At 38.6% G+C, this 23,055-nt stretch overlaps 2 protein-coding genes across 2 annotated transcripts; one reads left to right on the top strand and one right to left on the bottom strand.

The window, feature by feature from the left end:
- The first annotated feature begins 13,859 nt into the window (after positions 1 to 13,859).
- On the top strand, positions 13,860 to 18,119 carry LOC107794173 (serine/threonine-protein kinase D6PKL2). The gene is made up of 3 exons (XM_016616636.2): positions 13,860 to 14,078; positions 14,869 to 15,886; positions 16,702 to 18,119. Exons 2-3 carry the CDS (start codon positions 14,946 to 14,948, stop codon positions 17,576 to 17,578), a joined length of 1,818 nt encoding a protein of 605 aa, XP_016472122.1. The 5' UTR covers positions 13,860 to 14,078; positions 14,869 to 14,945; the 3' UTR covers positions 17,579 to 18,119.
- Positions 18,120 to 18,531: 412 nt separating this feature from the next.
- On the bottom strand, positions 18,532 to 21,019 carry LOC107794175 (U-box domain-containing protein 35-like). The gene is made up of 4 exons (XM_016616638.2): positions 20,591 to 21,019; positions 19,513 to 19,631; positions 19,074 to 19,189; positions 18,532 to 18,971 (listed from the first exon to the last, which is right to left on the bottom strand). Exons 1-4 carry the CDS (start codon positions 20,922 to 20,924, stop codon positions 18,722 to 18,724), a joined length of 819 nt encoding a protein of 272 aa, XP_016472124.1. The 5' UTR covers positions 20,925 to 21,019; the 3' UTR covers positions 18,532 to 18,721.
- Between the last annotated feature and the right edge of the window lie 2,036 nt (positions 21,020 to 23,055).

Below are 23,055 nucleotides of genomic sequence, written 5' to 3'. Positions count from 1 at the left end.
TGTACCATTCTGGGCCACACCCTCCATAAGACTCACTTATCGGACTAGAGAGCCGTGAAGCACTGGTGTAGGTATGAATCCTTTCGGGACCTGAAATGGTCCAACATGTACATTCTGAGTTGGAACCTCCTCCTGAAGATCCACATGAGGCTCCACTATGGGTGTTGCTGCTTGAGATCTAGCTTGAGCTTTGCCTCGACCTTTGGCACAACCTCAGCCTCTGCCTCTAGTCCTGGCCATAGTTGCCACCGGGGGCTCTGGTCCGTCGGTAGATGTATTACGTGTTCTCACCATCTGCGAGAGAATAAGAATAAAAGGGTTCAATTATCTGTGATAAAATAGAATCACGACAGAATAAGAAAGAAGTGATATAGTTCCTAAATTTCATAGCCTCTGAAAGATAAGTATAAACGTCTCCGTACTGATCCTTCAGACTCTACTAAGCTTGCTCGCGACTCGTGAGACCTAAGTAACCTAGTGCTCTGATACCAACTTGTCATGACCCAAATTTTCCACCTTCAGGATCGTGATGGCACCTAACATTTTACTTGCTAGGCAAGCCAACGTTAAAATAATTGTAACCATTTTTTATAAAACAAAAATCAAACTAAACGGAAGTCAATTACTGAAATAAAGTGCGGAAGACCATAACAACCGAATCATCCAGATACATCCCCGAATCTAGTGTCACAAGTGTACGAGCTACTAGAATAATACAAATAAAGGTCAGAATAAAATTCAAGTTGTTTGAAAGATAATACACAGCTAAGATAAGACAGAAGGGGACTTCAGAACTGCGAACGTTGTGCAGTTATACCTTAAGTCTCCTCTGGGTAGCTGAATCCAAGAAAGTCTATGGTACGCCGCTGGGACCAACTCCAAAATCAGCACAAGATGTGCAGAGTATACCGACCCCATGTACTCCATAAGTATCGAGCCTAACCTCGATGAAGTAGTGACAAGGCTATGACAAGACACATACGTAAACAACATGTACAAGCATATACAAATATGAAGCAACAATAACACAATAATTAACAATTTATAAGTTTGGGAGGGAACATGCGAAGGGGATTGATATAGAAATTTCAGCAGTAGAAGTGTCACATAGCATCCAATTAACTCATCAACAATAAAATGAGCAGCTGATAATATGAAAATGGCACGACACCACCCTTCGTGCTTTCACTCTCATCCTTTCCATGAATTTGTAAATAAATAATAAGATTGGCACGGCATCACCCTTCGTGCTTTTACACTCTTTCTCACCATGTCAAGGATAATATAAATGGCACGACATCACCCTTCGTACTTTTACACTCTTCATTACTATGAAAATAATAATATAAATTCTGAAGAGTATTAAAATGCTTCAATACCAGAATACCGACCTCATCTTCCAAAATATTCAACAATAATTAAATTAGCAATAATTTCATAAAAAATAATCAAATAAATAATAATAACTTAAGTAGGAATATCCTAATTAAATAGGCAATTATTCACAATAAACAAATTTCACTCACATACTTTGACTCAACCACAATGCATAAGTACTCCTCACCTCACATATACGTTGTACCCGCACATTAAATCAAGTAGCAAATAGACAAACAAGTCTTACTCCCTCAAGTTAAGGTTAACCACGACACTTACCTTGATTTGCAACCAAATCAAGATTCCAATACACCTTTGCCTCGCGAATTAGTGTCTGAATGCCTTAAATCTAGTCACAATTAATTTGATCAAGTGAATACAAATTATAGGAATTAATTCCATATGAAAATATTAATTTTCCAACAAAAATCCGAAATTGCACTCAAAAATCGTCCATGGGGCTCACGTATCGGAACGTGACAAAAGTTACAAAATCCGAAAGCCCATTCAACCACAAGTCTAACCATACAAATTTTACCAAATTCCGACATCAACTCGACCTTCAAATCCACAAATCTTATTTTCAAATTCCTAGGCCCAAATCCTCGAATTTCACCTCAAAAACACGTAATCTAGTCGAAATAATCGATGATAATTCAATATTATTGACTAGAAATGATCACAAGTGACTTACCTCAAGTTTTCCCGTGAATTCTCACTCAAATATTGCCTCAACCCGTATTGGAAATGTCCAAAATGACAAAAATTGTCGGAACTCTCTGTTTTGTAATCTACCCAGTGCTTTCACTTTTGCGGCTCAATAAGCCGCTTCTACGGCGAAGCTGCCACTTCTGCGGAATTCAGTCTGCTTCTGCGAAGAAGCTCTCCGCTACTGTGATGGAGCATGCCCCTCCGCGTTCCGCTTATGCAATCACAAAGCCGCTTCTGCGGCTTCGCAGATGCGGTAAAATCTACGCACCTAAGCACACCACTTGCCAAAACCTCCCCGCTTCTGGGCCTGCCCAGCTCGCTTTTGCGAGCTCACACCTACGAGAAAATGTCTGCAGGTGCGATTACACCAGAAGGCAAAAATTCAGATTTTTTCTTAAGTCCAAATTTTGACCCGTTAACCATCCAAAATCCATCTGAGGCCACCAAGACTTCAACCAAATATATCAACAAGTCCTAAAATATCATACGAACTTAGTCGAAACCTCAAATTACATCAATCAACGCAAAAATTATACCCCAATTCAAGCTTAAGGAAACTTAAGAATTTTCAACTTCTACATTCGATGCTGAAACCTAACAAATCAAGTCTCATTGATCTCACATTTTGCACACAAGTCATAAATAAAATAATGGACCTATTCAAATTTCCAGAATCGGATTTCGGCCCCGATATCAGAAAGTCAACTTCCCGGTCAAACTTCCAAACTTAAATTTCTATTTTAGCCATTTCAAGCCTAATTTAACTACGGACTTCCAAATAATTTTTCGGACACGCTCCTAAGTAAAATATTACCATACGGACCCATGGTTAATGTCAAAATACGGATCCAGGTTCGTTTGCTCAAAATATTGAGCGGAGTCAACTTAAGTGAGTTTCAAAGTACAACTTCACATTTTTATCAATTTTTCACATAAAAGCTTCTCGAAAAATTATACGAACTGCGCATGCAAGTCGAGGAAAGCTGAATGGTACTATTTTAGGTCTCAGAACACAAAAATAAATATTAAATTTAAAGATGACCTTTCGGGTCATCACATGAAGTGTAGCATCCTGGAGGGGATGTTGAGGAGCAAAGAGGAAAAGCTTGAGCTCAGCAAGGGGGTCGAATCCCAGTGTAGAGATCTCCAAGAACAGGTGGTTTCCCTGCGTGCCCATCTTGAGGAGTGTCAATTCAGGGTGGAGGCTCTAAGTGGTGAGGTCGCCGAGAAGGCAGAGGATTTAGAGAAGGCAGAGTCCGCTTGGTCTGAGGCTTTGAGGAAGGTGGATTTTCTTAAGGTGGTGATTTGGACTCTCCGTTATGAGTAGGAGAATGACATAGCAACAACAAAGCTTAAAAAAGAGCGCCTCGATGAGAGTATTGGAGAGTTGGAGAAGGAGACTTCTGATCTCTATGATCGAGTCGTTACGTCAAAGTCCGCGAAGGCTCAACTGTTGGCGCAACCGTCTTCTTCCCGTACTTCAGACTTTCCTAATATTCCTCGGGAAATGTACGAGGAGTGGATTCATACCGAGGCCCCATTAGATATGTTTCGAGATTTGCATAAAGAGGGATCCGTCTCTGATTTCGCCCTCAAAGATGTTCGTGTTAAGGCTCGTGAAGCTCGAGTCGCTTGAGGGTATGATCCCACTAGGCCTGAGGCCGGTGATGATGAGGGGGATAAGGGTGTGAAACGGCTCGAGGAGAATGCCTGGTATGATACTGCATATCCTGATGGCGAAGGTGATGATGGCCAAGGAGGCGATGCTGTTGAAGACCAAGTCGGCGGGGACGTTGAAGGCCGTGATAGTGGCGGCCAGTACTTCTTTGTGTATGTTTCTGCTAGCGTCTTCATGAGCCTATTGTAAACACTCTTTTAAGTATATGAAATGTTAGAGTGTTTCCTTGCATCTTTTTCTCTTCCTGCAATTTATTTTCTATACATTTGTATATTTTTGTTTCTTTATTGGAGTGTGGCCGAGGGCCGAAAGGAGTTTGTTCGAGCGAGGTCGAACATAATCTTTTATTAAATTGCGGCTGAGGGCCGGTAGGTGTTTGTTTGAGCGGGGTCTAATATAACCTTTCGTTAGATTTTGTTCGAGTGGGGTCGAATATAACCTTTCATTAGATTGATGTCGAGGGCCGGTAGGTGTTTGTTCGAGCGAGGTCGAACATAACCTTTCATTAAATTGTGGCCAAGGGCCGATAGGTGTTAGTTCGAGTATGGTCGAACATAACCTTACATTAAATTGCAGTCGAGGGCCGGTAGGTGTTTATTCGAGCGGGGTCGAACATAACCTTTCAATAAATTATGGCCGATAGGTATTTGTTCGAGCAGGGTCGAACATGACCTTTCATTAAATTGCGGCCGAGGGATGGTAGGTATTTATTCGAGCGGGGTCAAACATAACCTTTCATTAAATTGCGGTCGAGGGCCGATAGGTGTTTATTCGAGCGGGGTCGAACATAACCTTTTATTAAATTGCGGTCGAGGGCCGATAGGTGTTTATTCGAGCGGGGTGGAACATAATCTTTCATTAAATTTTGGCCGAGGGCCGATAGGTGTTTGTTCGAGTGGGGTCGAACATAACCTAAATGCGAGAAATAAGTGGTGATAAGCATAAAGTTTATTTCCTTGACATTGTTGCTTTGGTTACATACTTGGAGAAATTTACAGATTTTTGGGTGTTGCTTGGCGTTCTAGTCCCAGTCTATCTAGTCCCTTCATTGGTCGATCTGGAAAATATTGAGAGGCTTTCGCGTACTTCGTTTCGAAACGTTCCCTTCGCCGCCTCATTAAAAGCCTCATTGAGAAAACCCAAATGGGACAAAACTCAAGTGAGGGAAAAAAAGTAGGGCTTGGGGTACGCTTTTTCTCTCAGAAGTTGAAGTATTTGAGGTGGATGATATTCCAATTGTTCGGTAGTAGCTTTCCTTCTATTATCTCTAATTTGAATGAACCCTTGTTTGCTTCGGCTGTGATTTTATATGGACCATCCCAATTGTTACCAGCTTGCCTTCCCTGGGATCTTTGCTCGCTTGAGTTTTAACATTCAGTATGTAGTCCCCAACTTTAAGCGGCCTGACCTTTGCTTTCTTGTTGTAATAGCATTCTGCTTGTTGTTTTTGGGTGACCATTCTTATGTAGGCCATATCTCTTCGTTCGTCGACTTTGTCAAGTTCTCGCCTTCTGCTCTCGTAGTTGCTCGTGCCGATCTCATGTGAGTATCTTAGGTTGGGTTCTCCAACCTCGACTGGTATTACTTCCTCGGTCCCGTAGACCAGAGAGTAGGGCGTCTCTCATGTGCTCGTTTTTGAAGTTGTTTGGTAGGCCCACAATACTTCTGGTAGTATTTTCGGCCACAGTCCCTTGGTGTCTTCGAGCTTCTTCTTCATGATTTTTAGTATTGACTTGTTGGAGGACTCTTCTTGTCTGTTACCAGTAGGGTGATACAGGTTCGAGAGTATCCTCTTGATATGCCATTTCTCGAAGAATTCGATGGTTTTCTTTCCTGTGGACTGGGGTCCGTTATCAAATCTGATATCTTTGGGAAGGCCGAATCAACAGATGATGTTTCTCCATATAAAGTTGATTACTTCATGTTCCCGTATTTGGGCGAATGCTCCTGCTTTCACCCACTTAGAGAAATATTCAGTTAAAACCAAAAGGAATCGTACATTACCTCGCCCTGCTAGTAGGGGCCCACAATGTCCATTCCCCATTTGATGAACGACCAAGGGGATGTGACTGAGTGGAGATATTTGCCTGCCTGGTGAATCATTGAAGCGTACTTTTGGCACTGCTCGCATCACTTTACGAAGTCTGCGACATCCTTTTTCATGGTGGGCCAGTAATATCCTGCCCGTATGAGGCATCTGACAAGTGCCCGATTTCCAGAGTGAGCCCCGCAATGGACTTCGTAAACTTCTTCAGAGACGCGCTGAGTATGGTTTGGGCCCAAGCAATTCGCCCGAGGGCCGCCGTAGGTCCTCTTGTCAGATCGATGCAGAGGATACTGTACTTGGCCGCTTGCATTCTTAGTTTCTTGGCCTTTTTTTGTCGCTAGGGAGTGTGTCGTCCTGCATGTATGCGACAATACGATTGCACCACTCCTAAGTTAAGTTTGTGGTTCTTACCTCGACTTAGTCTAGTGATGAGTTGAGGAGATGGACCACGTTTTTGTCTCCGGTTGTGATGCATTTCATGGTTGCAGCTAGTTTGGCGAGGCCAAATGCCTCGAAATTCTGTGATCGTAGGATTTGGTCGAGCTGACATTCGTCGAACTTAGGCAGTAGCTTGCAAATTTTGGTATGGCATTTTTGCAATCTTTGTTCCTAGATTTGGAAAGTCATTGTGACTTGATTGACTATGACCTGGGAATCGCAGCGCAGTTTCTGCTGTTTTGCTCCATATTTGAGTGATAGTCTTAGACCTACAATTACGGTCTCATACTCGACATCATTGTTAGTCATATACGGGCACCTTTTAGACTGGCGAATCACTTTGCCTGTTGAGACTACGAGTACAAGTCCCAGTCCGGACCCCGAGGCGTTGGATGCGCTATCGGTGTATAAGACGTAGATGTCTTGTGTTTAGAGGGAGGTTTTGACGACTTCCCTTTCGACTTCAGGCATTATTTTTGCGATGAAATCGGCAAACACTTGTGACTCTATCATCGTTCATAGCTAATACGTGATATCGTGCTCACTCAGCTCGATGGCCCATTTGGCCAGCATTCCCGATAGTTTGGGTTTATGTAAAATGCTTCTGAGGGGGAACATTGTGACGACCGAGATGGGGTGACATTGGAAATATGGTCTAAGCTTCTGTGAAGCTATGTCTAAGGCCAGAGCCAATATTCGAGGTGTGGGTACTTCGCCTTAGCGTCGATGAGTGTTTTGCTAATGTAATAGATGGAGATTGCATACCTTCATTTTCTTAAATTAAGACTGTGCTTACAGCTACCTCAGATACGACCAAATAGACGAGGAGATGCTCCTCAAGCTCGGGTTTTTGAAAGCAAGGGCGGAGATGACAGGTATGCCTTTAGTTATCGCAGAGCCTGGACGCATTCGGTAGTCCATTCGAGGCTGTTATCTTTCTTGAGTACGCTAAAGAATTTATGGCACCTATCCGACGACTGCGAGATGAACCTTGATAGGGTGACGATACGACCAGTCATCCTTTGGACGTGTTATTTGGTGGTCAAGAGTTTCGGTATCCCCTCAATGGATTTGATTTGGTCTGGGTTGACCTCGATCCGTCATTGTGATACCAGAAAACCCAAAAACTTTCCCGAGGCTACACCGAATCCGCATTTCTCCGGGTTCAGCTTCATTCCATACCGTCTGAGTATGTCGAAAGTTTCTTTTAAATGATCGATGTGTCGAGATCTTCTATGGTCGACCCAGCGGTTTCAACCATATTAGGGTCCTTGATCGTCCTCTATCTCATCTTGCTCTGACCTCGACCCTATTGATTGCTATGCCTCTTTTTATTTGTCTTTCTCTGTTGGGTGGTCGTGCTGTCTAAGGCAATGCGGTAGCATTCCCGTGGCGTGCGTTGTTCTCCGCGTATGCTGAAAATCCCCCATGGAGTTGGGAATTTAATCACTTGGTATAAGCTGGAGGGGACAACTTTCATGGGATGTATCCATGGTCGTCCCACTATTGCGTTGTACACAGTGGTTTGGTCCATGATGTGGAACGTTGTCTCCAGAGTTATGCCACCGGCCAAAACGGCAGTGTAATTTCTCTGGATGTTCGTTCAACTGCATTGTTAAAACCAGTTAGCGTGATGCAACGCGATAATAGCTTATCTTCTAATCTTATTTAGGTAAGTACTCGGGGATGGATAATGCACGCGCCGCTCCCGCCATCTACCATAATGCGTTTAACATCGGTATCTAAAATTTGTAAAGTAATAACGAGGGCGTTATTATAAGGAAAAGTCAAATCGTCGGCATTTGACTTGTCAAAGATTATACTTTCTTCGAGTTCGTCGTACCGTTCGTGGGTGATAGATCTATTGAGTTTGTGGGTAGTGGTGTACTTCACGTTGTTGATAGAGGCATCATCGCCACCGCCGGTAATTATGTTGATGGTGTGAGCTGGTGAGGGCGGCTTTGGCGGTCCTTGGTGTTTGCGTCCTCTAGCAAAATTAGTTCGTCCCATGTCGCTTAGCAGCTCTTTGAGGCGCCCTTGTCGCAATTCACAGCTTCTTGCCTGATGGAGATGCAATCTTCGGTTTTGTGCCCTCGTACCTGGTGGAACTCACAGAGGGCGTCAGACTTTATGGTGTTCGGGTCCGATCTCATCTTCTACATCCATTTCACTTTCGGCATGAGCATCTCCAGGGCGTAGACTATCTTTGTAGGTGACACACAAAAATTGTGAGTAGATAATAAGGGAGGCATACCTCTTTCGTTCCGATAAGTTCCCGTCCTTGTATATATGTGCTTTCTTTGTGGCGGGGGAGGTCACAATGGTCGTACTGATATACGGTTGGTGACGTTCCCTGTTAGGCCGCAGAATTGGATGATCTCTTTTGGTGCTGTCTCTTCGATCTTTTTTTGATTTAACTTGTACTGAGGTTAATCGGTAGGTTGACCCATTGAGGTCGTCCTTATATACACGGACCTCGGGACATTAAGCATTGTGTATTTTAACCCAAGTGGTTGGGGGATACTTCATCAGCCGACTCAACAGTTTTCTAGTTGCTCTCGAACCATCTCTACTCAGCCCGTTCTGAAAGGCTGCGACTTCCATCCCTTCAGATATGTTTGGTAGAGTCATCCTTACTCGTTTGAACCAGGCCAGGAAGTCCCTTTGCCCATCTCCTAAGGACTGCTTGACGGCAAATATGTCATTTACTCTCGCCTCGGCCTACTTGGCTCCGGCATGGGCGGTTACAAATTTATCGGCCATTTCTTCGAAGGTTTCTATGGAGCGAGTTGGTAGCTGTGAATACCATATCAATGCTCCTCCCATGAGGGTTTACATTTTCTTTGGCGAGGTCGTTGCCTTTCACGACGGTGACATAATGAGTCACGCGATCTTTGGGATCGGTCGTGCCATCGTATATCCCTTTTTGGAAGAATCTTAGGAGCGCTCGGTATCTTATCAATCCGTTCTTGGTGTTCTTTCATCTAGTCTCTAAGCGCCTTGTTTTCATTTTTCATTTTTTCCATCCTTTTTAGAATGGCGGCGAGGGCGTTGTCACCTTCACTATCAATGACATTGTGAGTTGTACTTGTCGTTGGAGGGAGGGGTTGGTTGCACTGCTCGTCTATTTGCTGTATCGTGCAAGTCCTTGCGGTTTCTACAGTCGTGCCTGGAGCGGGTTTGTTGAGGATGCTTGTTAGCATGTCAGTTAGACACGCTTCGAGGAATATTTTCATAGCTGGGGGTGTTCCTTCTTCTGCTGACGTTGAAGCTCCTTTACCACGGTTTTTTTATGATGCAGTGTGGGGGCGGTGACCCATCTCGTATAGGGGACGCACTAGGCGTCGTGCCCTCATCTACTATTTTACAGCTTTCGTTGATGACATTCATGAGGTTGGTTGGGAGGTCACTTGTTATCCTCGTCCTTTCTTCTCGTTATCTGCCATGTAGGGTTTTGTATACACAAAGAAAGGTGGTCTTGAACTTTTTGACATTAGTGACCTGTGTTAGTTATAGATCTAGAGGATACTAAAAATTTAACTAAGAAGTCCCCACAGACGGCGCCAAATTGTTTGACCAAAAAATATAGATGTTGGCCCAAATAATTAAATCTATGTGAACATGGGTTAATTTTGGCTAACAACAATATCCTTAGATAGGGTTGTTAAAAAGACAATAAATGTCGTGTGGATCTGCTCGGACTGTGATAATAATATGTAATAAATGTTCTAGAAATCAAGAACAATAATATAGCATTCAATAATAACGAACATCAATAAATGACATTTAAGTAAATAGGAGAAATGATTCACCCAATAAATGATGGAATATGTGGATGTTCCTCTTGACAATGATGAATGATAGACAAATCCTTGAATATTCGAGTTATTTTCGGATATGATGGAATAATATGGACAAGAATCTTAGTGAAAAGGCGATGTTTGTATCTTAGCAAGAGAGAGACGAATTTTTTAGTCAAAGTGTGTTCTTTACAAATGAATATCACCTGCCCCTATCATTGTCTCTTTTTCTATTTATATGGGACATGTTCCTAAGAAACCCTAATAGTACAAGTGCAAAGAATATCCCCTAAAATATTCTCTTTAATGTCTTATCTTCGAAAACTAGCCGTTAAAGCTCTGTCAACGGCACTCGACCTCGACCTCGTCCCTTGTTGGCACCTCGACTACCACTCTTGTTGATAACGACCCTTGTTGATTACGACTCTTGTTGACTCTTCAACCATAGACTTTGCTGCTTCTTGGCCATCTCGACAAATGACGACTTGAGAATTCTTTCCTTAGTATTATCTTGTCTTAAATATTCCATAGACATATTTTGACCCATACACATATAATATTTAAATCATTAAAATTCAATTCTTGTTGAATTGCCTGTTATAGTTCAACTCATATATTAGTTTCTTGTTTATCAGAATATATAGCCAATCTCTTAAAATTGTCACAAATTTTCACTTAGATATTTGAACTAAGAATAATATCTATTGAACGGATGAAATCAAGTCAAATTATACCTATTAAACACCTAGCTGACAATTTCTCAGAGGATTTGCATCTATACCTAGTTTTGGGTCACAATTTAACTTATACCCGGTTTGCAAAAAGAATTACAAGCGTACCCACTTTTGGGGTAACTGTAGACATACATGGCCTGAAGTGGCAAGAATTTATGTCTGAAGTTTGAACTTCAGAATTTTTTGCCTGAAGTATGACCTTATCAAAGTAAAATTTCAAATATTTTCGTCTGAAGTTTGGCCTGACTTGCAAAAGTAATAAAAAAAACTTCAGTTCGTAGTGCAAACTTCAGAAAAATTAGTCTGAAGTTCTTCAGTTTGTAGTACAAATTTCAGACAAATTAGTCTGAAATTTTTTAATTTGTAGTGCAAACTTTAGACAAAATCAGCTTGTTATATTTGAACTTTAGATAATTTTTTCTGGCATGATAGTTGCAAACTTCAGACAAAATTTAACTTGGTAATGTCTGAAGTTTGGCCCTGTAGTCCCAAACTTCAGTTGATGCTTCTTCGAGTTTTGACAATAAACTCTTATTTTATTATTTACGTACTTTGTGTTGGGGTGCAAACTTCAGACAAATTAGTCTGAAGTTCTTTAGCTTGTAGTGCAAACTTCAGACAAAATCAACTTGTTATATTTGAACTTCAGATAATCTTTTCTGGCATGATAGTTGCAAACTTCCGACAAAATTTAACCTGGTAATGTCTGAAGTTTGTCCCTGCAGTCTCGAACTTCAGTTGATGCTTCTTCGGGGTTTGACAATAAACTCTTGTTTTATTATTTACGTACTTTGTGTTGGGATGTATTAATGTTTGAGAGGCAATTGCGAGTCTTTCTTTCTTTTGAGTTGTCACTTTGTCCAATTTCCAGAAACGATAACATGTGTAACTTATAGGACAACATGTTTGAGAGAGAAAAGAAGAAGAGAAAAAGAAGAGAAGGAAGAAAGGAGCGCATAGGTTGCAGGATCTAAAGTTGTCAAAATTAGAGTATGTGTTAAATAATTATAATAATATGAGTATATGTTAAATGGGGCGACCAAATAGAGTGCCCTATGCAAATTTTAATTTCTCATGACAAAAAAAATAAATCAATATTCGAAACACCATCAATATTCGAATTATAAATAAGAAAACCTTTCTATGTAAATTCTGACCTTTTGTTTTAAAAGGTGTCCATTACAACACAACTTAGAAAATTTTAAACAATAAATATTCCTCTATTAAACCTAAAAAAGAATAGAGAAAAAAAGAAGAAGGAAAGGACACCATGAAAAGAAGAGTGAGGTAGTATATAACTATATATTGACACCAAACGCCATTTCCAACACAACTATCCAAGGACCAAGGTTGAAGGCAGTGCTAAATTTCGATATATTATTAAAGAACTCTATTTTCCAGAAAAGATCCCTGCAGTTTTCGAGGATGAATAATTTACTCCCTTCATAAGTTTTATTGCCGTAGGTATTTTAATGGCCATTAACCACAGCAAAGAGAGTAATAAATTTAGCCTTGAATTCCTCAAGTGACAATTATGTTCGAATTTTTTTTGGAGCTAAGACTACAATTAAAATGAGACCGAGAGAATATTAATAAGGACAAAAATCCTAACTTATCAAAAAATAAAAATAAAAGGTATACTTATGGATCTACTGAGAAAATCCGTTTCCAAAGTAAAAAAACTGCATAAATCCAAAATGACCGATAAAAACTAAAACCAAATATTTCAGATTCGCCTGAGTCGATGTGTATAATTTGCTTATGAGTAATGCAAATACGAGTACTTGTAATACCGTCGGACCTCTATATAACAACATCTCTATATAATAGTTATTCATTATAAAAGTCAAGCTTTTTTCGAAAGTAATTTTTATATTATGTTATAATATATATTCTTTATAATAACACTTCTAGCCAAAACATATTAAAGCAAAACCAAACTTTTATAAGGAAGTTTGATTATATTATTTTTTTTTAAAGAAAAAAGAATCATAACTTAGTCCTCAACTATACAATTTCATAGGTTTGGTCCCTTAAGTTTTCAACTGAGCACCAATTCTCAAGGGAAGCATAAAATGAGCCAAAGTAATGGTACAAAATTTTCAACGAAAAGAATAAATGCGTCATTTTACTATGTGTTGATGGCCAGATTGATTGGCAATGTCAATGGCATGGCAGACAACAGAACGACTGATTTGGATTTTTGGAGTTTGGACCCATTTTACAAAAGAATAAATGAAAATATTGAATCACACGCTCACTCCTACACAAAAACCAAAATATTTCTTTTTCTTTTCTCAAAAAATATTAAAGGAAAAATCGTCGCATTTACTTCATTTACTATTTGAAATGATCAATTTTGTCCTTCATTAGATATTTGATCTAATATTATTCAGCAAAAGATTTATCTTTTTTGTTGATTTTTTAATGAAACTATGATTGAGGATAATTTTATACCATACACAAAAATTTAAGATACATTTAGACCTTAATTATGGATGAATTTGAACGGGTGTACTGTATAGTTTACCTATTTTATGCTAGAGATTTATTAATAACAAAGGCAAATACGAGAGATATATTAGGGCCTATTGTCTAGGATATGAATATACCAAAAGTAAATAGAGGAAAAAAATTAATTACAGTATAAAAGCAAAGTTGGACATTTTTTCAAAATTAAAAAGGGATTGTTACACAAACAGTCGGTCAGATTCACTATTTTACTTTTTCTAACCGATATACATAGTTCTATATGATTATATTTAAATAATAGATATATTATACATATGACGACTATATTTAGTTTAAAAAATTTAGTGGACATTTAAATCCCGAAATATAAATGTACATTCATGCTATCAAATATCGATGGAAAAATAATATTGTATAGCCGCTCTCAAAATAATAACCAAAAAAATATATATATTTTATATATATATATATATATATATATATATATATATATATATATTCTGTATGTTATATAAAAAAAATATACAAATTTTGTATATTTTATTATTTATCAAACTAAAAATAAAAAAGCCCTTTAATATAATGAAATAAGTCCCTTCATCAAAGAAAAAAAAAGTGTTTTTTGCTTTAGCATTTGTTTGACCTCTCTTCCAAATAGTCCAAAGCATCTCTCTCTCTCTCTCTCTCTCTCTCTGCTACTGCTAAAGTACTAAACTGGAGGAAACTACAAAGACCATTCTTTCCTCTAAACTCTAATTCTTTTTTCACAGCTAAAGCTAAGTCTTCAACTTGGGTTTAAAGGGTATATTGTAATTATTCAGGTACTTATCTTGTTGTTGCAATTTACCCATTTTACCTGTCAAGATTCAGTTTTTTTTCACCTGGGTTATTTTTTTTAATTAAGGATCTGATTTGGGGTTTGCTGAAAGTTTTAATCTTGATCAAGATCTGATTTTTATTTAATTTACCCTTAATCATGTTCACAGATTTGTTGGATTATGATGAATCCACTGTCTTCTGTTAAATTATGAGTTGCTGACTTGATTTACTTTTTATGTGGCAAGTTTACTTAGTTTCTTGTTAAATATTTTTTTTTTTTTTTTTGTTGGATTTTCTGCTTTAAGTTCCATGTATAGTGTTGTAGAATTGGCTATCTGGTTCTCCTTGTTCACTTTCTGTATCTTGTAGCTTTCCATTTATATCCTCTAAATAGTATAAAGTTCTGCCTGCAAATGTGCTTGAGAGATCTTTAGTTCATTCCCTGATTTGGAGCTGATCTAGTACTTAGCTGATCAGTTATGTCCAACAAATTCTGTTGGCTAGAACCCGAGACCTCTGGTTACACATGAAGGAATACTTAACCACCCCAATAAAAAACATAATTTGTTGGAAAAGACTGTTTACCCTTCAAAATGGGACTTTTCGGTGCAAATCCGAATATCAGACACCAGGTGGGAAACAAAGAAAACCACTATTTCCTCCCTTTTGATAGATACAAATGCATTTTGTGCTGAAAGTAACACCTTGGTTCTCAAAGATGAGCTTTAATCTTTACCAATTTTTAGGCTCTGTAGTCTCTTTTTAATGGTAATTTTTTGGTCTGGTTTGTAGGATAATGGCGATTGGAATGGCTGACCGAGAATGGTGTTGTGCTTTGTAACTTATTCTCCTATATCATTGTGTCACTGATGGCTTCAAATTTTGGTGCTAGACCTCCCCTTGAACCAAAAGAAAAACCTGTTTCGGCTCGACAAACAGCAGAAACAAATGATTCTAGCTCATTTCTTGCACAGGTGTCAAAAATGAACGAACTTAGCCTTGTTCTTTCTGATAAATTGCCAGAATCTGGTAAGATTACAACACATGATGTGGATGGGGCCATGAATGATAAAAAGTCAGCTAACTATAATCAAAAGGGGTCCAATGATCTGTCAATTGATAAATCTAAAGGTGCTCCCACTGATATTCTGAATGTGTTGACACCTGCGCGACATGAAGCAAATGGAACTAGAAGCTCACTTGAATCTTCTGCTGATCAAGAAAAGAAAACATCTGAGCAAACTAGTGGAAAGAACAGTTCAGGTTCTGCTAAAGTCAGCGATGGTACTAGTAGTCTAGCCAAAACTAGTGATCGTGCTGATTTTGTTGAGAGTGGAAAGAGCAGCATGTGTAGAGGAAGCAGCAGCACTGATGTGAGTGACGAAAGCAGCTTTAGCAGTTTTAGCAGCAGTATAAACAAACCCCACAAAACAAATGACTTGAGATGGGAAGCTATCCAAGCTGTCCGATCTAAAGATGGTAGCTTAGGTTTGAGCCATTTCAGACTGCTCAAAAGGTTGGGTTGTGGAGATATTGGGAGCGTTTACTTGGCTGAACTGAGTGGAACCAAGTGTTACTTTGCTATGAAAGTCATGGATAAAGCATCTCTTGCCGGCCGCAAGAAGCTTCTTCGTGCTCAGACAGAAAGAGAAATTTTACAATCCCTCGACCATCCTTTTCTTCCGTCTCTCTACAGCCACTTTGAGACTGACAAATTTTCATGCTTGGTCATGGAATTCTGCCCCGGAGGGGATCTACATAGTCTTAGGCAGAGACAGCCGGGGAAACATTTTTCTGAACAAGCAGTGAAGTATGACCTCTTTTCAGTTTTTCTGGTGATACGATTTTTCCTACTGCTACTTTCTGAAATCCATATTGTTTTACTACTTTTTCCGAGTAACAGGATCATTATTCTAGAACTTCCAGTCGTAGATCCATCATTGAAGAAGGCTGTTTCAACAAAGTAGTTTAGTTGTTGCTCTTATGTGAAAGTTCCTCTAATTTTGTTATCTCCAGGTCCTCCGTTTTGCAGTTTTTGAATATTGCCCTGAAGTTTAGGCCATAAGTTAGCAGTTTATTCTTTCAGTTCCTAGGATATACTCTACTGGTGTTTGGAGCAAGCATATTTATGTAGTCAACTGCACTTTGAACCTTATGCTGCTGTACGAGTGACATAATGCACAAGTGCCTTTAAATTAAAGCTTAGAGGAAATAACTACCCGCTTTCCCTTACTAAGGTTCTAGGAGCATCTTTTGCAGTTTTGAGAAAGTCTTGGCTCTCAATTTGCCTTTGTTGAGTAATAAGTCCGTTGCATGTGATGCCGTTTGTTTCTCATATTCAGACTTTTCAATTGTTTTTTGTCTCGCTACCAAGTTACCGAATTTCCTCTCCTTCTTTATAAGGAGATTGGATTCTTTCTCATATTCCGAGGATTCATTTTAGAGTGTAGGAATGAAATTTTAGTTCTCTCCAGCAAACAAAATTGTCCTTTGGTTCGACTAGAATAATAGTTTAGCTAAGAAATACAGTCTACTGCTTCCTGTGAAGAGAATACTCTTTTGCTATATCAAGCATTTTATTGACAATGTCTATGTTACTGAATGTTTAACTTTCTCCATTTTCAGATTTTATGTTGCTGAGGTCCTTCTAGCTCTAGAATATCTCCATATGCTTGGGATTATCTACCGTGACCTTAAGCCAGAAAACATCCTTGTTAGAGAAGATGGACATATAATGCTTTCAGACTTTGACCTGTCACTTTGTTGTGCTTTTAGCCCAACGCTGGTCAAGACATCATCCCTGGATTCGGATCCTCTGAGGAAGAACTCTGGTTACTGTGTCCAGCCGGCGTGCATTGAACCTTCCTGCATTCAACCATCATGTGTTGTTCCTACAACATGCTTCTCTCGTCGCCTCTTTTCCAGTAAATCCAAGAAGGATCGGAAACCCAAAAATGATATCGGCAACCAAGTTAGGCCCTTACCAGAACTTATGGCAGAACCTACTGCCGCTCGCTCTATGTCATTTGTGGGAACTCATGAATACTTGGCACCAGAGATTATCAAAGGCGAAGGTCATGGAAGTGCAGTGGATTGGTGGACTTTTGGGATCTTTCTCTATGAGCTCTTGTTTGGTAAAACTCCATTTAAAGGATCTGGTAACCGAGCTACATTATTCAATGTAGTGGGGCAACCTCTTAGATTTCCAGAATCGCCAGTTGTTAGTTTTGCAGCAAGAGATCTGATTAGGGGTTTACTCATAAAAGAACCACAGAACAGATTAGCATACAAAAGAGGGGCAACTGAGATAAAACAACACCCTTTCTTCGAAGGGGTTAATTGGGCACTAATACGCTGTGCTACCCCTCCCGATGTCCCTAAACCTGTTGAATTTGAGAGACTACCAATTCCAGCAGCATCTACAAATCATAAGACTGCTCTTGCAGCAGTGCCTCCCAGCCAAAAGGGTTCTGATAACTACCTCGAATTTGATTTCTTCTAGTAAATATTAGCCCGACTGGTAATTTTTCTGAATTGGTGGAGGACAAATCCTGAATTCAGGGATTGCTAGTGATCAGGATGGCAGGTTCTTCTTGTCAAAGTGGTATATGAGCAGGGTCACGTCGTCACTATCCATAACGGTGTCAGACCTTATTATTTGTGAATCTGTACGTGCTTCAAGCTAGAGCTGCCTCCCAGTTTTAGTCTCCGTATTTACAACGGTGTCTAAACGGTAAAAGGCAAGTATATTCTTGTTAAAGGAGGTATGCAATTGGATTACTCAAAATCAGTGTGGCTTTAGGTGATATGGCATGCCATGAACAGGAAACTGTTTTTGGCCACATGACTATAGTTAAGCAAGATGATTGTATATTGCTTTTGGATACTAGCTAGAGTTTGTATTCCAACCCAAAGGTACAGTATAGTGTGAGATAGTTTAGATTCAATCTCAAGTTATGCGTTAACCATACTTTTGGACGTTGGTGTATTTCCAGACATTTAGACCACAGTGAATTTGCTACCTTTTACTTTCTCCTATCTAATATTTGCTTTTTGGCTCTTTTCTTTTTTGCTTTTCCTTGTCATTCCTTAAATATCAGGCAATAATATCAGTATCTTTAGCCACATATTATTCCCTGCCCATGGGGTTAGGAAATGAAGGAGAGCCTTGGCGTAACTGGTAAAATTTCTGTCATGTGACCAGTAGGTTACGAGTTCGAGCCGTAGGTTATGAGTTTGAGCCGTGGAAAGCTGTGGAAACAGCCTCTTGCAGAAATGCAGGGTAAGGCTGCGTACAATAGACCCTTATGATCCGATCCTTTTCCAGATCCCATGCATAGCGGGAGCTTAGTGTATCGGGCTGCCCTTTTCATGGGGTTAGGAAATCAGCCACTTTTGCAATGTCTACAAAAGCAGCCATTGCTTATTATGATCTTAGCAGGAAGAAGTGAAAAATGGGAAAAATAAAGATTTACTTCTTTGTTAATGATACATTGGTGTATTGTTTTTTGAATGTACAGTAACTGTTAATAGTAACATGTAATTTATGGTATGATAAAGAAGGGAGATGCTTGTGAAAACCAGCTGTTTGGTGATAGATATTTACATCTTTCAAGTCTTTGGTAGGATACTATGAACTATAGATCTAAGACATGATCTTGGCTCCAAAACATCCTCCACATCCAATGGATTCATTCTGGACTTCTTGATTCTGTTTCTGGATTTGGCCTTCAATGGACGTTGCGCTGCCATTGGAGTTCCGGAGAGAAGGAGATTCAAACATCTGTAGCTCTACAATTTCCTTGCCTTCACATATGATCTTAACCTCACAGAACTCTGGTGCATTTTGTAATATCTGATCAGCCGTTCCGTTACCTCTTCTTGATCTCATTTTCCTATCAGATGAGTTTATGAGCATTATTAGGAAGATGACTAATAGAAAGCAGCTTAAAACTGATGGAGAAGTGGAGTAGCAGTTAAGTGATTTTTGCTCATACTTGAGATTAGCTTTAGAAGTACCAAGAATCAGCTTTCTTATATTGCAGATGGGAATGAGGTCCAGTATAGCTTTGGCTTCCATGTCACTCTCAATTAGTATAGTGTCCACTTTAACCTGTTTAAAGTGGCATACATATCATAACGTAATATTTGATCTATATACACAGTATGATTTTTCGGATTAGAGTGTTCAACTGACCACTCTTGAGCTATGCGGCTCCTAACTGTTGTTTCTGCAAGTTGCTAACATGCTATGGGCAAACAACAACAACAACAACAACAAACCTAGTGTTTTTCTATGCATGGGGTCTGGGGAGGGTAATGTGTACGCAGACCTTATTCCTATCTTATAGAAATAGAGAAGCAGTTTTGGATAGATCCTCGGCTCAAGGAAGTGAACATGCTATAAAAGAAATTATGTGTTGTTTATTTGTGCACCTTGGAAGCAGAGCAGATGTCAACAAACTTTTGGAGAAACTGCCTTCTCTTGCTTCTTTCTTGAGCCATATAGCTTTCCTTCTGCACTTCATTCACTTGGTGTATTGGCATCATTCCCACTGTTGTATCATCATCATTAAATATTTATCAAATTTGGATTGTTTATAGAGCACAATAAACTAAATTAGATCTGAATTCTAATATTTTTTCTTTTCAAGAAGGGAAAACGTAAATACTCCTCTGTTAAACGAACTATTTTAATTTTACCGTCTCTTATATTTTGAGATTATTTCTACCCTCGCCTTTAGCAAATGGTCTTGTATTTACCCTCTAACAAGACAGAAGAAGCTCTATCTCAAGTACAATAAATGTTACTTTAAACCATAATCAAGAGTAAATTTGGACATTTTTCCTGAAGTATAATGATACGTGGGAATCCAATCCATTTGTGCTGGAGTTCAGTTAAAGTCAAGGGCATGTACGAGACTATTTCTTGTGCATCTTTGTGTGTGTGTGAGAGAGAGAGCTTACAAGGAGTAGGGATGAGCTTACCTTCTCTTATATTTTGAGGTCATTTATACCGTTGCCCTTAGCAAATTGTCTCGTGTTTACTCTTTAACCCGACAAAGCTCTATCTCAAGTATAATAGAATGTTGCTTACTTTAAACCATAGTTAAGAGTAAATTTGGACCTTTTTCCCAAAGTATAACGATACGTGTGATTCACTCCATTCACGCTGGAGTTCTGTTAAAGCAAAGGGTATTTACGAGACTATTTCTTGTACATGTGTGTGTGTGTGAGAGCTTATAAGGAGTACGGATGAGCTTACCCTCTCTTATATTTTGAGGTCATTTATACCCTTGTCCTTGGTAAATTATCTCGTAATTACGCTCTATTTCAAGTATAATAGAATGTTGATTTAAACCATAGTCAAGAGTAAATTTGGACATTTTTCCTGCAGTATAATGATACGTGGGAATCCACGCCATTCACGCTGGAGTTCTATTAAAGTCAAGGGTATTTACGAGACTATTTCTTGTGCATCTCTGTGTGTTAGAGAGAGAGAGAGAGAGCTTACAAGGAGTAGGGATGAGCTTGGTTTGAGGAAAGATATGAATGAGGAAAACAATGGCAGAATTTGGATTGATTACACCATGTTTGAGAGTCCAAAACAATGCATCAATGCTCGACTCCAGGCTAATCTTGTTTGTGTTAGCAGAACTGTTATTCCCAACAACAACATAAACAATATCATGCTCTCCTTTATTGTTGAAGTCAAAGGAAAACAAACTGCCTTCCACTTCACCTCCATGATCTATTTCAAATAAATCACTTGTAGAATAATAAAATTTCTCCTCTTCTTCTAATTCTTCAATTTCATTGACCAAATTGTTGCCATTTTTTCCATTCATTGTTTTTATCGACTACAAATTAATGAAATCAAGATGATGATCCCACTTTGTCTTGTCCTTTGTTATTTGCTTCCAAAAAATTCAGTTTGAAAAAACTCAGACAGACAAGTGTAGGAAAAGGTTGCTACCAAGTGAGACATTTTATATAGATAAATTAATGATGTAAGCGAGCAATTTGTTTTTTCCCAAAGGTTATTTGTTTTAAAAAAGTGAAACAATGTGGGATGTGACACTTTAGCAAAAAAATATTTATGTCCATCAGAAGTTTACTGTTGGATGTACAAACACAGTCCCACATTGGTAGCTGAAAAGATTGGAAAACTATACATAACGTGTAGGAATCTCTTAAAAGAGTGTAATATTTTGAGAAAAATCGTGTAAGCTTGACCAAACAACGTGTATTTGTGTGACCAATTATTATGACTTTGGCGCAAAAAAAAAAAAATAGTTATGTGATCATTTGTGAATTTACCTTAAAATTAAACCCCTCATTTACCGAGCACTTTCGGATTTATAAGTCCCATATAAGATATTCTATTTCATGAGCTGGCTGTTAATGTGATCTCATTATTTATCATGTTAATGTACTTTAATTTCTCAAACAAAAAACAATTTCAAATATGAAAAAAAAATGTTTTGCTCTGTCTATAAAATCTTGTAAAATATAGATGATCTCAGCTCGAATAAAAGGAGGGTAAGAATAGCTTAACATTAGCATAAATATAGTGTAGATTATAATAAATCATCTAAAATAGATAAACCTCAACTACTTTAGATTAAGGTGTTATACATGTAATTTAACGTAACCCCTTTAAAGGAAAAGGAAAAGGAAAAGGTAAATACATACCTGTTTTGAACATCTAATAATTGGTTGTTGAACCTTTTATTAAATGTTAAAAAAAGAAATCTTTAATTAAATGTCAGGACGTTATCGTAATAGAGACTTCCAAAAGAATATGCGAATAGTTACCAGCATCTTGGCGCCTCAAGCAAACAAGAAATTGTCCAAAGTCAATGCATTTTGCTTATGATATATTTCTTCTCGATTATTTAATAAGTCAGACTAGTTGAAGCTTGTGTGAGAATCGCAGTGCTAATATGATATATTGACTGGAATATATTAATTGTCGGAAAAAAAAAAAGTTTCGACAATAAATCTAATGAATACTTGTACTGGAATGCAAAATACTTGAACACTAGTAATTCGTTAATTCTCATGAGTGTCGGGGCCAAATAAAGAGGTTTAACTGAATCTCCTTTACAGAAAATTGTAATATACTGAATCCCATAGGCACATAAAAGCTTTTTTAATCTCCTTAATGAAACTCTTGCCTTAGCTACAATCTTCTCCTTAAACTACTATACTAAATATCGGTATAATTTACAATTTTTACATAAAGAGTTATATCCGGTGCTGAAGCTTTCCTTGCTACTGTTGCTTACTATCAAATTTTGCTAAAGATATTTGATCATCCCTCTTCACGTGTATTGAGATTCTAGGATCGAAATGAGATGAGAAGAATCTAGAAGAATGAGAGAGAGATCGACCGGAGAGAACAAATTGCTTCTTCATTTCATCACAGAATGAATGCTTACACGCTAATGACACTAGCTAATACCTTTTATACATATCTGACTAACTTCCAACTCTAAGTATCTACAGCTAATTAACCGACTAACAGTACTCTTCACTAAATTAGTTACAACTTTGGATTATGTACAATTAGGTCCCTAAAATTCCTATTTCTTCACGTTGGCTCAATACTCCCCCTCAAGCTGGAGGAGAGGAAAATGTTCTTCACTCCTAGTTTGTATAATAAGTGATCATGTTGTGTCTTCCCAAGACCTTTAGTCAACACATCTACTATCTGCTCATTCGTATTCACATATAATGTCTTGATTAAGCATGCCTTGATCTTTTCTCGAATGAAATGACAGTCTATATCTATGTGTTTTGTACGTTCATGAAATATAGGATTGGCAACTATTTGAATATCTGCTTTACTATCACACATCATGTTTACGGGCCTATTGAGTTCAATGTTCAACTCTGCAAACAATCCAATCAACCAAACTATTTCTACTGTTGTGGATGCCATACTTCTGAACTCTGCCTCAGCTGAGCTCCTTA

This window comes from Nicotiana tabacum, chromosome 23 (genome assembly GCF_000715075.1).
Source record: "Nicotiana tabacum cultivar K326 chromosome 23, ASM71507v2, whole genome shotgun sequence".
In the NCBI taxonomy this organism is placed as follows: Eukaryota; Viridiplantae; Streptophyta; class Magnoliopsida; order Solanales; family Solanaceae; genus Nicotiana; species Nicotiana tabacum.
The sequence above is the reverse complement of the archived record's forward strand: the minus strand, read 5'-3'. Positions and strand labels throughout refer to the sequence as shown.

Bases quoted from the DNA above. Each gene is read 5' to 3' on its own strand.
- LOC107794173 (XM_016616636.2), top strand. From the start codon at position 14,946: ATGGCTTCAAATTTTGGTGCTAGACCTCCCCTTGAACCAAAAGAAAAA. The intron at 15,887-16,701 runs GTATGACCTCTT...CTCCATTTTCAG, and splicing joins TTTTCTGAACAAGCAGTGAA to ATTTTATGTTGCTGAGGTCC.
- LOC107794175 (XM_016616638.2), bottom strand. From the start codon at position 20,924: ATGAATGGAAAAAATGGCAACAATTTGGTCAATGAAATTGAAGAATTA. The intron at 19,632-20,590 runs GTAAGCTCTCTC...ATGATACAACAG, and splicing joins CAAGCTCATCCCTACTCCTT to TGGGAATGATGCCAATACAC. The intron at 18,972-19,073 runs GTATGAGCAAAA...CTCATCTGATAG, and splicing joins ACTTCTAAAGCTAATCTCAA to GAAAATGAGATCAAGAAGAG.